Genomic DNA, 16,647 nt, shown 5'->3' with positions numbered 1-16,647 from the left:
ACCTTTACACCACAACACAGAGTCACACCGGTCAAAGTCTTTGAAAAGACTATTGGTTTCATTGTGAGATTTTTATGAGAGTAATATGCTGTGTGTCACTGTTATAAAGAGGGACTTTATCTTGGTGGAGACAAGTTGCATTCTGTTAGTCAGCAGGTGATCACCAGTGAAGCAAGATCAAAATGTGTGTGTCTTCATTACATTGTATCATTTTTAACAGAAGTATCAGAGTCATCTGTTCCAGTCAGTGTTCCTGTTGAGTGAACACATCAGCAGCTGCTCTCTGTAAGTACTCTTCTCTTGTTGGTTGAAGTCTAAACAGAGTCAGTGTTGATATTTCCCTCCACCTTCATCTACACACTTCTACATGTTTGCCTTTGATTCTGCTGCACATTTAGTAAAGTTAATTCATCAATCTGACCACTATAATGTGAGCTAAATTAACAAGAAGGCCCAAATAGTGAATAACATTTTGTCAACAGTGTTTCTCAGAGTTCATTAAGTTCATTTTAATGCAACAAGTGCCAAAATTTAATGTTTTTTCATGGAGTCTGGAAACTTTTCAGCGGACCACGAAAAACCGTCTGTTAATAATTGTTCAGTGTATTTGTAAAATGTGACGTGTTTCCTGTCAGTGTGTTTTGTTGTTTAACACATGAGGTGTAAATGTTGAGGTTCAGCTGCTGGAGGTAACAAAGTCTTCAGACACAGAAGCAGACAGACTCTGACAGAGAGGAGGACACAAACTGACTCTTTACACACAAACAAACATCTGAATGTTTGGTTTTAATGACGCATTTAAGAGAAAGCATTAATGATTCATGTGTGTGGTAGTCTGCTTCCAGGTAAAGTCACCAGACTCCGTTCAAAAAACCCTCAATTTTGCAGCTTGTTGTTTTAAGAGAAACAGTATAAACTCTGAGATACACTGACAACACATTCTGAACTATTTGAGTTTTCTTGTTAATCGGCTCACAGTACAGTGGTAAAAATGGATAGGTCAATTAAAATCATGTAGTTACATCTAAACATAGATAAAACATTAGATAAAACTTGTTTCCATCAGGAGAAAAGTGGAGCGTTTCCCATCATGCACTGTGTTCTGTGGAGAGACGAGAAACATCTGCAGCTTCTTTATGATTTAACTCTGATGCTTCACACACAGATAGATATATATGATAGGAAGATGGAGAGGAGACAAACTGTGATTTCAGTGCAGAAAACTTTACACCACAACTCAGTCACAGAGTCACAGCGGTCAAAGTCTTTTGTCTGTCATGACTTCAATAGCTGTTATTATAATGATATTGACTGCACTGTGTGTTGCGGATATAAGCTAATATGAAGTCATATAACTGAGTAGCCAGTTCAGGGGGGATGAGCTGCATGCTTCTTACTGTCACAGGTGATCACCAGTGAGGCAGGATGAAAGTATCTGAGTCTTCATTTTGTTGTATCATTATTATCAGAAATAACGGAGTTATCTGTTCCAGTCAATCTTCCTGTTGAACGAACACATCAGCAGCTGCTCTCTGTAAGTACTCTTGTTAGTAGAAGTCAGATAGATCAGACGTTCTACCAGAAATATCATTTCCACTTGTATAAATCTTGTGTGAGAAGATTTTATTAATAATAATAATAATAACTGCGATGAGCTGGCGACTCATTCAGGGTGCACCCTGGCCTACGCCCATCGAGTAAAACTGGATTTGGCCCCAGTAAGCCCCGCAACCCCTTAGGGGGAAAAATGCGGAAACATCCCGCGACCCTCACGGATAAGCGGGAAAGAAAACGGAACGGAACGGAATAATAATAATAATGATAATAATAATAATAATGCATTTTATTTGAAGGCGCCTTTCAAAGCACTCAATGACACCGCACATAACAACAACAGTAAAACAAAAGTCAGTACAAGAACAGGACAATTTAGTGCAAATAAATAAATAAGTAAGAGGATGCAATGACATGGTGCCATCTCAGGACAGAATTCAGACTCTGCAGTTCTCACCATACAGGAAGTCAAAAGTGCAGTAGATAAGAATAGGGAAGAGTGTGTGCAGGATTCAGATTGCGCAGTTCTCACCATACAGGAATTCAACCGGGCCGGGTTAGGCAGGGCTGAGCTTCCAGGGTGAGAATAGTGACATAGAGTGGGACCGAGAATAGGCAGGTGTGTGCTTATATGATTAGGCTGATACAGAGTAAGCCATGCGGAATAAGTGTGTTTTCAGGCGAGATTTAAAAGTGGAGACAGTGTCTGAAGTGCGAATGTCTAGTGGGAGAGAGTTCCAGAGGCTGTGGGCAGATCAGCTGAAGGCTCTTGACCCCATGGTGGTTAGGTTGGCAGATGGGGTAAAGAGCTGGATGGTAGAAGAGGATCGGAGGGTGTAGGAGGGTGTGTGAGTATGGATCAGTTCAGCGAGATATGATGGTGGCAGGTTATGAAGGATCTTGAAAGTGAGGAGTAGAATCTTGAAATCAATGCAGGATTTGATAGGGAGCCAATGCAGTTGCTGCAGGGCTGGAGTGATGTGTTCAGCAGAGGGAGTTCTGGTGATGATACACACAGCTGCGTTCTGGACCAGTTGGAGTTTATGGAGTGATTTCCGAGGAAGACCATGGAGGAGAGAGTTACAGTAGTCCAGACCAGATGTAACCAGGGTGTTTACAAGAATAGCAGTGCAGGCTGGTGTGAGTGAGGGATGGAGGCGGTTGATGTTGCGTAGATGGAAGTATGCAGACCAGGTAACATTATTGATGTGGGCTTTGAAGGTTAAGGTGCCATCCAGGATGACACCCAGGCTCCTTACCTGGAGTGATGGTGAGACAATGGAATTGTCGATGGACATGGAGAAGGGGTTGTGCTTTGCCAGGATGGATCTGGTGCCAACGAGGAGGACCTCAGTTTTGTCACTGTTCAGTTTAAGGAAGTTGAGTCTGAACCATGATTGAATCTCCAGTAGGCAGTTGGATAGAGCTGTGGGTGGTAGAGTGGAAGTAGGCTTGGTTGAGATATAAAGCTGTGTATTGTCAGCATAGCAGTGGAATTGAATATGGAATTTCCTGAGAATGTGTCCAAGGGGCAGAAGGTAAATAGTGAACAGGAGGGGGCCAAGGACAGAGCCCTGGGGAACACTGCTGGAGACTGGAGAGGAGGAAGATCCTAGGTTCTTGAGTTGGACAAATTGTGTGACAAGTGAGATAGGACTTCAGCCAAGCCAGAGGGATGTCAGTGATTCCAGTGGAGGCCAGCCTGTCCAGGATGATGTCATGTGAGACAGTGTCGAAGGCTGCGCTGAGGTCGAGGAGAATCAGGACGGAGAGTAAGCCAGAGTCAGATGCCATTAAGAGGTCATTTGTGATTTTCACAAGGGCTGACTCAGTGCTATGATGGGCACGAAAGCCAGACTGAAATAGTTCAAAGAGGTTGTTGTGAGACATATGAATGTCTAGTGGGAGATGAAACTAAACAGTCAGTGTTGATATTTCCCTTCACCTTTATCTACACCAGTGGTGTCAAACTGATCATGTAACGGGCCGCTGTGGCTGCAGGTTTTCATTCCAACCAAGCAAGAACACACCTGACTCGACTTATTCAATCAACCGAATTGTCTTTACACAGTTGATTTGTTGGATCAGGTGTGCTCTTGCTTGTTTGGAATAAAAACCTGCAGCCACAGCGGCCCTTTACTGGATCAGTTTGAAACCACTGATCTCCACACTTGAACACATTCATTGATCAGTATTGAGTCAAACAGTGAGCTGTGAGCTCCTGATGTCCTGTGTGACAGTGATGTGAATGTGGACTGGGACGGAGTCGTCCTTCGTCTACAGCTGACTCTGCTTTGTCTCTACTGAACTTTACTAACAGCTGCTGGACTTCAACATGTTTGTCTGTGATTCTGCTGAACATCTAGTAAAGTTCAGTCCTCAACAAACTTGTTTGGACTTTGTATGTTTAAGCTTTCTTCTTCTTCAGGAAGTTTCAACTGGACTCGTTCACTTTTTACTATAAAGTCATCAAAGTCATCAGATATGATGATTTGTTACTGAGACCTGACAACAACAACTGGAGCCTGTTTGTGTGTATTAGCAGTTGTTGTCTCATGACTTTATATGGAGACACACTGTTTATATGTGTTTGTAATGTATCAGTGTTAAACACTGACAACATGTCACCATGTTCCAGATACACAACTTCCATGTGTGTGTAGGAGCAGCACTGGTTCTGCAGTGTTTCATGTGGCAGCTACATGTTGTTGTCTGCAGCTGAATCCACATGTTGTCATGTTTCCTGCTGATGGTGGACACTGTAACCACTGGCGCCATCTTGTGTCAGAAGAACAAGACAGCAGCTTAGCATTAGCATCCAGACTGTGTCCAGTCAGGAAGTCCTTGTGTGTGATGATGAGGATGATGAAGACAGAGGAGTGTTTAGAAGACTAAAGGCAGACTGTAGATGTTGGTTGTGGTACATGTGAGGACTGAACTGTGATCACATGACTCTTCACCTCTGTCTCCTCTCACAGGGAGAAGATGATCTGCAGGATCCTGCTGCTCATCAGCCTCAACTGTGTCTGTGGTCAGTTTACAGCTTCACTTTCTGACACTGTGATTCAATGAAGCAGTTAAAGTGGCCCACATGTGAGCAAACAGCTGATGTTGATGAGCCTCTGCAGCTCTGAGACGTCACTAAACTGTCCACACAAACATGGAGATGGAGTTTAAAGGCTGCCATGTTAAAGCTGTCAGTGTGTCTGCTCCTCACTTTCCCTCTCTGTCTCCTCAACAGGAACATTTGTAGTGAATGTGACACAGACCTCCTATCAGGCAGAGGAGAACCACGACATCACACTGGAATGGACGTTCACAACCACAGCTGACACTTCCCCCGACTCACTTTATATCTTCTGTGAGATGATAAATGCTCGAACAGTCTCAGCCCTGTTTGATCTATATGGAGGTGTTGTGATCCCAGAGTCTCGGGATCAACAGTTTGTAGGACGAGTCCAGTGGGACAAAGACGTCCTCAGAGACGGACGACTCAGACTTCATGTGTCCAGACTCAGGACTGAGGACTCGGGCCGGTATCGCTGTAATGTGTGGAGGAATAACATCTTGAACTCCAGTGAATGTCGACTCAGAGTCTTTGGTAAGTTAGTTGGGTAGAAGTCAGTAGAACTTCATTAACAGGTTAAATTCAGCAGGTTTTTTTTGGATCAATAAGAACCTAAAGAAATGTACTGAGGATGACCACAATCCTTCACTTTATTCTCACAGTATCTGAGAAATATGTCACAACTTCAGCTGTTCTGTTGTTTGGTCTCTTGACAGCAGCGAGGGATCCACCAGAACCTGAGAGACCAAACGGGCACATTTGGGGATTATTCGCCCTCTACAGTATAGTAGTACTGGCATTAGTAGTTATGTCTGTTTTTTCCCTTTCATTCATGAACTGTCTGTCTGATGAACAGGATTCTGTCTCAGACTCCAGTGGAGGATTAAATACTAGTCACATCGCAGTGGAAACAGAAGGAACAGTGTGATCAACATGTTAATGAGATGTAAGGACAGACAACTTCAGAACACAACACCTCAGCACCAGTGATGACTACATCCTCCAGCACCTGGACTCCTCTGAAAGCCTCCACCAGGATGCTGTTTGTGGACTTCAACACCATCATCCTGGTTCTGCTACAGAACAATCTCTCCCTGCTGAGTGTGATGACTCCACCTGCAGCTGGACCACAGAATATCTATCTGTACTGAGAACATGAACAATTCATGTCAGACATCCTATTTACATTTATGTTATCATGTCTTCAATTATTTTTGTGTTTGTTCTTTTGCACCTAAACACAACACCAGATTCCTCATATGTGAAAACTTACTTAACAAAACTGAATAGATTATGATTGTGATTCAACTGAAACTGTACATGTTATATATCATCAAACTTTTTCTTTGACTTTTATATACGTTTTTATATGTGTATATATGTATAAAAGGGTTTATATTTTATATATGTGTGCTTTTTAAATTGCCTGTGAAACCAAATTGAAAATGTGACCCTTCTGTAAATCATTCTGACTCTGTGAAGCACTTCATCACTTTGCTCTTAGATATGAAATGTGACTATTGTTGATTTCCAGTAGATGAAAATAAACGTTTCTACTATTTTACTGTGTAACATCATTGTGACTGCAGGAGCTCGGAGGGATTGTGGTAACCAATTATTGCTGTTTGACAAAATCTCTCCTTTATGTTCAGATTTATCTTATTTTTAACGTTTAACATCATCTGTTCAAGCACAGACGTTTAAAAATATAAACTCTGAATGTTTGAATCACAAGTTGAATCAGTCGACTGGGAACCTCTTGGGTCGACATGAAGGAGACTCAAGTTTCTGATGAAGCTGCTGTTTCACTCCAAACAGAATAAAGTCCAGCTGTAACCAGACAGCAGCAAACTCAACACCACACAGATTCTGTAGTATAGAAGTTGACATGAGAATAACATTGAAGATAAACACTTAAAGAACGACCTAAAACAACCTCTTCATTTAACAAACCATTCAATGGTTCAATAAACAAGTTAGAGATGAAAAATCTTGACTTTTATTCAGGAGTTGTGAATTAATCAGGTCAAACATCTTCATCTGTGACACTGATGTACTGAAATACTCCAGTAATGTGAGACAGACTGAGTCAGAAGTCACATTTAAATCAAATATCACAGAGAAAACACAACAAGTGAACGTCTTTGTGACCTTCAGTCACATTTCAACAACCTGAAGGTCCAAATGATCTCAGCTGTCACCTGCAGCCAGGTGAAGATCTCTAAACTGGTGATAAAGATAAAGAGCTCCCTCTGCTGACCACAACACATCTTTACTTTACAGCACAACAAGGAAATGGTAAAAAACTTCCTGTGAGCTGCTACAACATCCTGTCAGTGTTCATGACACATCAGAACAGAGAGATAAATACATCCTGCTGGAGTCCAGACAAGGATAATAATAATAACAATAATAACAACAATAATAATAATAATAATAATAATAATAATAATAATAATAATAATAATAATAATAATAACTAATACTAATAACAACAATAATGACAATGATGGTTATAATATGAATGATGATAATAATAATAACTATTATGATAATAATAATAATAATAATAATAATAATCATTATTATTATTATTATCATAGAAATTATTATGATAATAATAATATTGATAATAATTTGATAACACATATATTAATATTAATAATAATAGTAATTGTACTTGTAATAATAATGACAATGATGATGATATTAATACTACTGCTAATAATAACAACAACAATAATGACAATACTAATAATAATAACGATAGTAATGATATGTGGTGTTTTTCCAATTTTAACCAATATTAAAACATATTGATCGAGGGAAAATGAAAACAATCCATTAAAGCATTACTATATATTACATTTACATGAATATATATAAATATATACACTAATAGACAGATATATATATATACCAATCAGGCATAACATAATGACCACATAGATAGATAGATAGATAGATAGATAGATAGATAGATAGATAGATAGATAGATAGATAGATAGATAGATGGATATTTAAAACTGGTTAAGCGTGTTGGAAATAACTGTGCTACACTTGGTTTGTTAAGGCTCAACTCCAGCCCAGGGGTTTCAGGCAGTGCAGGAGCAGAGTTTTCTGTGGAACAGAGTAACTCCCTGTGGCGTTGACTTTGGGCTTTTTCACTTTGCAGACATTTTACATGTGCAAAAATGCTCCATAAGAAAGTTAAGGAAAGGCAAAAACCCTTAAACGCATAATATGACCTCTTTAAATGCAAGATATAAACGGTACATACACATAAACGTTACATATAAATGGTATACAAAGAAGACATGTTTCTCTACATTACTGCAGTAAAGTGAACACATAGCAGATCTCAGATCAGTCCAATAAGAAAGTTTGATGAGACGTCTGGTCAAAATAATGGACAACATGAAGGTGAAGAACGACGTTTCTTCCATCAACTCCATTATTGTTGTTCATCAGTCAACGGATTTTGGTTCATCAGCAACAACGTTTTTAAACAAAAAACCCAACGACCACTGCTGTCAGTCCCAGAACACAGTAGAGGGTGATCTTTCCCGGACTTGCTGTGTTGGATCTCGTAGGTTCTGGTGGATCCCTCGCTGCTGTAAAGAGAACAAACAACAGAACAGCTGAAGTTGTGACATATTTCTCAGATACTGCAAGAACGTAGTGAAGGATTGTGGTCGTCCTCAATACTTTTCTTCAGGCTCTTATTGATCCAATAAAAGTTCTACTCATCAACTTAACTTACCAGACACGCTGAGCCAACATTCACCAAAGTTCCCATCATTGTTTGTCCTCACATCACACAGGTACTGTCCTGAGTCCTCAGTCCTGAGTCTGGACACATGAAGTCTGAGTCGTCCGTCTCTGAGGACGTCTTTGTCCCACTGGACTCGTCCAACAAATTGTCGATTCTGAAACTCTGGGACCTCAACACCTCTAAGTAGATGAAACAGGGCTAAGAATTTGTGACCAGTTTTCATCTCACAGTAGATATAAAGTGAGTCGGGGGAAGTGTCAGCTGTGGTTGTGAACGTCCATTCCAGTGTGATGTTGTGGTTCTCCTCTGCCTGATAGGAGGTCTGTGTCACATTCACTACAAATGTTCCTGTTGAGGAGACAGAGAGGGAAAGTGAGGAGCAGACACACTGACAGCTTTAACATGGCAGCCTTTAAACTCCATCTCCATGTTTGTGTGGACAGTTTAGTGACGTCTCAGAGCTGCAGAGGCTCATCAACATCAGCTGTTTGCTCACATGTGGGCCACTTTAACTGCTTCATTGAATCACAGTGTCAGAAAGTGAAGCTGTAAACTGACCACAGACACAGTTGAGGCTGATGAGCAGCAGGATCCTGCAGATCATCTTCTTCCTGTGAGAGGAGACAGAGGTGAAGAGTCATGTGATCACAGTTCAGTCCTCACATGTACCACAACCAACATCTACAGTCTGTCTTTAGTCTTCTAAACACTCCTCTGTCTTCATCATCCTCATCATCACACACACAAGGACTTCCTGACTGGACACAGTCTGGATGCTAATGCTAAGCTGCTGTGTTGTTCTTCTGACACAAGATGGCGCCAGTGGTTACAGTGTCCACCATCAGCAGGAAACATGACAACATGTGGATTCAGCTGCAGACAACAACATGTAGCTGCCACATGAAACACTGCAGAACCAGTGCTGCTCCTACACACACATGGAAGTTGTGTATCTGGAACATGGTGACATGTTGTCAGTGTCTAACACTGAAGGTGGAGGGAAACATCAACACTGACTCTGTTGAGTTTCATCAATAAAATCTTCTGTCACAAGATTTCTACAAGTAGAAATGATGTTTCTGGTAGAACGTCCTTCACACAGCTGACTGATCCGTATGACTTCTACTAACAACAGTTCTCAGAACAGCTGCTGAAGTGTTCAGCCAAGGTGGAAGAAGTCCTGAAGATCAGACAGAGTGAACCAGGTTAGAGGAGATCTCTCTGTCAGACATCAGAATATTAACTTGGTTTTTGAAAGTTGCGAGTGTTTATTCTCTATTGCAAGCCGGGTCCCTCTACAGTGTTGGCATCATATAATGTAGGTGTTATGACTGTAAACTTCAAGTGCAAGTTCTACAGAGGGGTGCAGGAGGAGGGGCTGCACTGACTCTGATTCCTCTGCTTGGCTTGGCTCATGATGTCATCAGACAGAGAGAGCACGGGGGATTACCCAAACATACAGAAACTAAATTTAAGATATCTAAAAAGTGGCTGTTTAACATTTAATAGATGGACTGGATTTGTATTGCAGATATCCAGAATGTAATTGTGGATAGCTGAAATTGAAAGACCAATACTGAAGAATGGCAAAAGTGATATTATGGCATTCACATCACTGAAAGAGTGCTCCTAACCTGCCAACAGGTCTGTTTGCATTTTTCACTTAGACTTCAGACAATGCTCAACTAAACAGGGCGGGTGATCACCATCAAACTCTCCTGTTCTGTATGTTCAGGTAATCCTGACGGTCTGAACCCACTGAAGGCTCTTTTCTTTTCTTTTTTTTTAAATGAAAGTCATTATTTACAGTACAGAAAATCAGAGTGAATATAACAACAGGCATTGAGTGATAAAGAAGAAAAAGAATAAAACAAAATGTATATCTCTATGTAAAAATAATATATGTAATCTAAATAAAATAAATAAAATATATATAAAGCACTTCTTATTTTAGGGTGAGTGAAAATGACTTCAAGTATAATAGTGTGCGCTCACTTTTTATCTTTGGCATCAGTTTCAAGGTATCTATATAAAAAGAAAACTCATTTGTGAAGACATTAAAGTTTGGGAGGGACTTGGAAAATGTACTCTTGTGGATGTGGAATTTACCTCTTAAAATCATGAGGTTTACTGTGGAGCCAACTGATTTGTTATTACGTTTGAATTTTGAAATAATTTCTTCGGGTCTAATTGTTACATACTGTTCCCTCCAACATATAGATGACAATGGGAAAATACAAAACAAATGCAACATTGTCTCTGACTCATCTCTGCAAAACGTGCACATTTCATCCACTTCAGCAAACCCAGAAACTGATTTGTTACAAGGCAAAATATTATGAAAAATTTTAAAATGATCTCCTTTAATCTTAAACTTTCCTCTGGGGGAAAACTTATGTCTCTGAAATCCTGTCCTTAGATGTTTGTTTGTACATTTTCTATCCATTATGTCAAGCCCGTCAAGCTTTAGAGAAGGTGTCTGAACATTAACATTTGGTAACTTAAGAGACATTTTATTAACTCAATCATACCAGTGGGGACAGCCTTTACAACCTAAACAAACTCTCTGTATCTGACTGGAAATGATTTAGCTTTCAGGAAGTTTTCATAGCTGTAAAGATTTCCATTATGGTCAAACAAGGCCATCACAAATATTATATCCCTCTCAGTCCAGCTCTCTTTATATACACTTTTGTTGTTAATAGTAATGTGACCATTGTTCCAAAGCAATTACTTGTGTGGAGAAAAGTTGTGAACATGACATAATTTCTAAGAGCGTAAAGCCTGTTGATAAAACTTCGAGAGTTTTCACCTGCCAAAGGCTCTCTGCTATGCCTACTGTCTGATGACGTCAGGAGATAAGCCCCGCCCCTCCACACACTGAACTCGCACTCTCTGTCCTTATATCCCCCCCCCCCCACTCCAGAGCACTATAAACTACACAGGTGTGTTCAGGTAAAGAAGGAGGAGGAGGGAAAGAGAAACACAGAGAGACACAAAAGAACACACAGCAGACACACACCTAACACAATTATTAACTAGTGTTGGTTAATACAGTATGTGTGATTATCATGATGTTGTGTTGTCACACAGACTCAGGATAAATACAGTGCGCGCGCGCACACACACAAACACACACACACACACACACACACACCCACACACACCTCAGAGTCATCAAAGACACAAACATGTCAGTTTCTAGAAACCTTCAGGTAAAGAGTTCAGTGTTTGATGTGACGGCAGTCAAAGCTGTGAAGCTCTCAGTCAGAGTCTTATTTCACCTTCATTATTAAATTAATTGATGCTTTTTGAACGGTTGAAAAGATAAAATATGTTAAACTTTCAGTTAATCAAGCAGCTCAGCTCAGTGACACACTGACTGCAGAAACGATCATCGACTCTTTCACATCAACTTCAGTAAAGTTTAACCTGAATTTTACACCCAACAACAATATTACATACAAATATATATAAAGAGGTGATATTCATATAAAAGATATAAATGAGGAAAAACATCCTCATTGACTAATTGCCGTATCTTTCTCAACTATAGTTCAATATGTTTTACCTCTCAGCCAAGAGTCTTCAGGAAGGTCCAGTTCCAACCACTCAGTACTTCCATCCGTCAGTAACTTGATGTGTTAGAGCCTTCATCGTCGGTAAGTTCATCATCAGTCCAGTTGTAGGCAGAATACAGTGATAAGCGTCCAACAGTTTGAATAACACGGTGTTACTGTGGAAGGATCACCTGCATTTGAAGACGAGGGATTAAATTGTTGGTGCACTGTCTGAACATGAAGCATTAAGAGTCTCTCACTGCCTTCAACTGAAAGGATGTTTAGAAAGCTGGTCAAAATCTTTAGTTTCCTGTTATTCAAAACTCCTCCCACCGGCAGAGCGAGCCACCCTCTGTCCTCACTGTCAGTTTTCTTCTGCGGTGACATCCCTGCATTGTTTAGGGAACTGGTGCTGTTGGGGGGAGGATGTGTGAGTAAAACCTAAAGTTGTGTGTTGCTGAGACACGTGACCGTGCACACTAAAAAATGCTGGGTTATTTTCATAACCCATCCGCTGGGTTGCTGTGGATTTTGAGCTGATTGGGTTGTTTTGATCCAAGGTTGGGTTAAATATTTTGACCCAACAGATTGGGTTGAAGATATCGTTTTGAGGGAAATGGTGGTGATGGTGGCGGAGTGTGTGAGTCAGTTGTGTGTTGCTGAGAATGTGACCGTGTGTTTCGTGTTCGTGAGTCTAAATAAAGCGTCTACTTCAGAGTTATTCTTCGTCTCGGACACTTCTGTGAAACGTTACAGTATGTTCTGTTCTTTTATACTTGAAAACAGCTGAGTGAGTTAATCAGCTGCTGGGAGGTAAAAAACTCTTCAAACACAGAAGCGGACAGGCTGAGTTTAAACGTGAAGACAGTCTCTTAACGCAACACGTGGACAAACTGAGTGTTTCCGAGATGTCTGGTGTCTTTCTCCTGAAGCAGACTGACATACATGAATCATTGATGCTTTATTGTAAATTCAACATTAAAAACATTCAGATGTTTGTTTCTTTGTAAAAAAGAAAAAGAAAAAAAGAAGAAAAAAAGAGCCAGTTTGTCGCCTCTTCCCCTTTTGTCGGTTCATCTCTGTCGGATACATTTAAAGAGAAATAAAACTTCAGATCAACTTGTTTCCACCAGGAGAAAAGTGGAGTGTTTCCCATCATGCACTGTGTTCTGTGGAGAGAAGAGAAACATCTGCAGCTTCTTCATGATTTAACTCTGATGCTTCACACACAGATAGATATATATGAGAGGAAGATGGAGAGGAGACAAACTGTGATTTCACTCTGAAGCTGTGCAGGAAACTTTACACCAGAACACAGTCAGAGAGTCACAGCAGTCTCGATGGGAAGTGAAAGCGGTCGGCTGTGTGTGACTTTAGAGGAAGAATTTTTGCTCTGTTGTGTGACATGTTGATGCATGTCAATTGTGTAGAATCAGCTGCAATGAGATCAGCTCCAGTTGAGAAAAATGGTATTCATCACAAAAGCAACCTGGACTGAACTGACAACAGATCCAGGGCTTAATGTGTAAGCTGTAAAGAAGCTGAAGATGTTTTTCTTTTCTCTACAGAACACACTGCATTATTGGAACACGTTTGATCTGAAGTTTTATTTCTCTTTAAATGTAACTACATGATTTTAATTGACCTATTAATTATAAGCACTGTATTGTGAGTTGAGTTAACAAGAAGATCCACTTTGTTAATAACATGTTGTAGACAGAGTTTCTCAGAGTTCATACAGTTTCTCTTAATGCAACAAGTGTCAAAGTTGATCACTTTCTTAATGTCCAGCAGCTTTCTCTGGAAACAGACGATGATTCATTGATGCTTTTTTGTAAGTCACAGCAGTCTGGATGGGAAGTGAAAGCAGGATACTAAGAATCAGACGTACTCTCCATTCAAGAAAAACGAGTTACTGATTAAACATATAACACACAGCCATGGTCAAACTGTCTGCAGGTTTCAGACTTCCCTAAATCTTATCAAGACAAGAGCGCTTGTTTCATCATCACAGTAGAAATCCCAATAGTAGATATGAATGTTAGTTATGTGAAAATAAAAAAGGTTTGTATTTTGATATAGAATTGTAGACTACTTCCCAGGCACGTTTTCCAACACTTCAAACTAAAACGTCACGTCAGCGACTACAATTGATGTTTGTATCTGTTAGTCTCTACGGAAGCGCATTGCATTCACTGGATAAAACAAAAATTAGACACCTTATCTCGTAATTATGAGAAAAGATCTCGTAATTATGAGATAATACTTTTACAGTAAATACTCCCGGTAATAAACTGAAGGTATCACGAAGGTATCCGGATTTCAAAGTAAAGGACGACATGAGAAAAACAACAACAAAACATTGTTTCCATAAGTAGTTCAAGATTCATAAACTGCTGGATTTAGCACTTCCTAGACTACTTGCATGAATAATATGAAGTACTTTTACTGTGTACTTTTCGAGTAATCCTCTGTCAAAATCCTTATCCTCGTATGCTTCACGGGTCTGACTGAGACTGCAGTCTGACCCACACAGTCACCACCAGCCGCTCATCAGAGCGGCTTCAGTACGATTACCGTAAATCTTATTCGCAGTCAATGACGCACTTTTCCTTATCTCATAATTACGAGATCTTTTCTCATAATTACGAGATAAGGCGACTATTTTTTTCTTTATCCAGTGAATGCAATGCGCTTTCGTAAGTCTCAGTGATCACTGAGGAAACACTCAGCTGTTGTGTCCTTTACATTTTCACACTTTGCATTTACGTGCAACAGCTCAAAACACACAGACTCACACTGGTTTCACTACCTGACTGTTATAGTGTCTCCTCTCCATCTTCCTCTCATATATATCAATCTGTGTGTGAAGCATCAGAGTTAAATCATAAAGAAGCTGCAGATGTTTCTCTTCTCTCCACAGAACACAGTGCATGATGGGAAACACTCCACTTTTCTCCTGGTGGAAACAAGACTGATCTGAGGTTGTATTTATCTTTAAATGTAGTTTGTGAGTCTTCAGTCGTGTGGGAGCAAAATGAGGAACTGAGCCACACTGTGACTGTGGTGAAGAGGTAATGACTGGTTCAGATCCTGACTGCTGATTTAACTCTGATGATTCAGACACATATCTATATATTAAGGAGGACGATGGAGAGGAGAGAATATAAACTGTATTTTACAAATAGAAGAGTTGATCAGAGTAAAGCAGGAAGTCCGTCGTTGACGTGGAAGTGCAATAAAGTGATGTAAATATATGTCGAGGACAACATGACCGTGTGATCTGAACCTGAACATCTGATCTGGAATCTTATTAAGCAGAATGGATTTGACAAGAAAGTCAAACACATGAAATCCTGCTGTTTGTTGGACACTACAGTGTTTATCAGAGAGGGAAATAACAGACAGTGAACTCATCACTGCTTCCACAGTGACAGGACACTTCAGTCAGCTGTGAGAGAGACATTCTACCAGGAACATCATTTTATTGATGAAAGTATACAGTGCTGATCCCGGGTCAGTCACACAAACACCAACGACAACAGCGAGAGACACAGAAACACAGAGACTGTGACTGTGTGCAGCCGTGCGCTCTATTTATCTGTGTGTATCCACCCACATGTAGCAGTCAGCTGCCAGAGTAGGTAACCAATCACAACACAGGAAGCCCCGCCCCCCTGTCACTCGCTGCACCCCTCAGCTGCTTCTTCTTCTTCCACAGAGGACAGGAATAACTTCTCTCCTTCTCTTCTCTCTGTTCAGCCTGATCTGAAATATTTCAGCTGTCTTTGTCATTCTAAGAAACACTTTTCACTTTACTACGACTGCAAACTGCCAGAACAAGAACAAGAACAAGAACAAGAGAGCCGAGCTGCGGTACTGACTGGACTCTGAGTACTGTTCCGGTGTTTGGATCCCGGCTCTCTCTGCACAGTGTTGACAACTTAGAGACTTTGTCTCAATATGTAGCGAGTTCTCAAACCTTCCAGCGACTCTCTTCTTCTTCCTTTTAAAAAAAAAAAACGACTAGCGACAAATCTAGCGACTCTTTCTGGTGTTACTGGAGACTTTTTGAGACTCTGATGAGAAATCGTGTGTCGTCCTTGCTCTTCTCAGCAGCAGCGGGTGTTGCTGTGGCCCCTCACCTTCCTAAAGCGCTCACAGCTGGCGCAGTCATCTGCGCAGCTGCAGTGTGAGCAGATGTTCAGAACTGCGAATGAATCGCGCATGCGCGAAACCGCTGCTGGCTGATGTAAATGTAAAAACGTTTTTGTCTAAAACTAATTCCCTGCAGTAACTCCACTATTCTCCTGATGGAAACAAGTTTGATCAGAAGTTTTATTTATGTTCAAACGCAACTGCATGATTTTATTTGAACTATTAAATGTTACCATGTTAATAAATGTTCTGTGGTTGATGACGTCACATCTGATCAGCAGCTACTATATGAAGGTAAATGTCCTCGATGACTTTAAACTTTCACAAGGCTTCTAATTCTTTATGATGTCATGAACAATATTTGTTGATATAATAACTGTTTTTATTCATCAGATTATCTTTAATAAGAATCCGACACAATAAAAACAAATACATTCATCTCCTTTGTGTCTTCTAGTCTTTAATGTGACCTCAGTGTAAATCAGCTTCTAACATCAGAAGACTGACACACAGAAGAGTACAACATGTTCAC

The 16,647-nt window shown here is 40.3% G+C and overlaps 1 protein-coding gene across 3 annotated transcripts; it reads left to right on the top strand.

The window, feature by feature from the left end:
• Positions 1-4,127: 4,127 nt before the first annotated feature.
• LOC115588986 (uncharacterized) lies at positions 4,128-6,182 on the top strand. Of its 3 annotated transcripts, none has more exons than XM_030429659.1 (3): positions 4,128-4,585; positions 4,796-5,155; positions 5,478-6,182. In XM_030429659.1, exons 1-3 carry the CDS (start codon positions 4,540-4,542, stop codon positions 5,513-5,515), a joined length of 444 nt encoding a protein of 147 aa, XP_030285519.1. In that variant the 5' UTR covers positions 4,128-4,539; the 3' UTR covers positions 5,516-6,182. The 3 variants fall into 3 exon arrangements, with proteins under 3 accessions (XP_030285519.1, XP_030285518.1, XP_030285517.1); XM_030429658.1 differs by having other exon boundaries at positions 5,341-6,182; XM_030429657.1 differs by having other exon boundaries at positions 5,338-6,182.
• The last annotated feature ends 10,465 nt before the right edge of the window (positions 6,183-16,647 follow it).

The sequence above is a fragment of the Sparus aurata genome, chromosome 10, assembly GCF_900880675.1.
Source record: "Sparus aurata chromosome 10, fSpaAur1.1, whole genome shotgun sequence".
NCBI classification, from domain to species: domain Eukaryota; kingdom Metazoa; phylum Chordata; class Actinopteri; order Spariformes; family Sparidae; genus Sparus; species Sparus aurata.
This window is presented reverse-complemented; position numbering and strand designations above follow the sequence as displayed.

Coding starts and splice junctions, on each gene's coding strand:
- LOC115588986 (XM_030429657.1), top strand. CDS start 4,540: ATGATCTGCAGGATCCTGCTGCTCATCAGCCTCAACTGTGTCTGTG. Junction 4,586..4,795: donor CAGCCTCAACTGTGTCTGTG/GTCAGTTTACAG, acceptor TCTCCTCAACAG/GAACATTTGTAGTGAATGTG. Junction 5,156..5,337: donor ATGTCGACTCAGAGTCTTTG/GTAAGTTAGTTG, acceptor GTCTCTTGACAG/CAGCGAGGGATCCACCAGAA.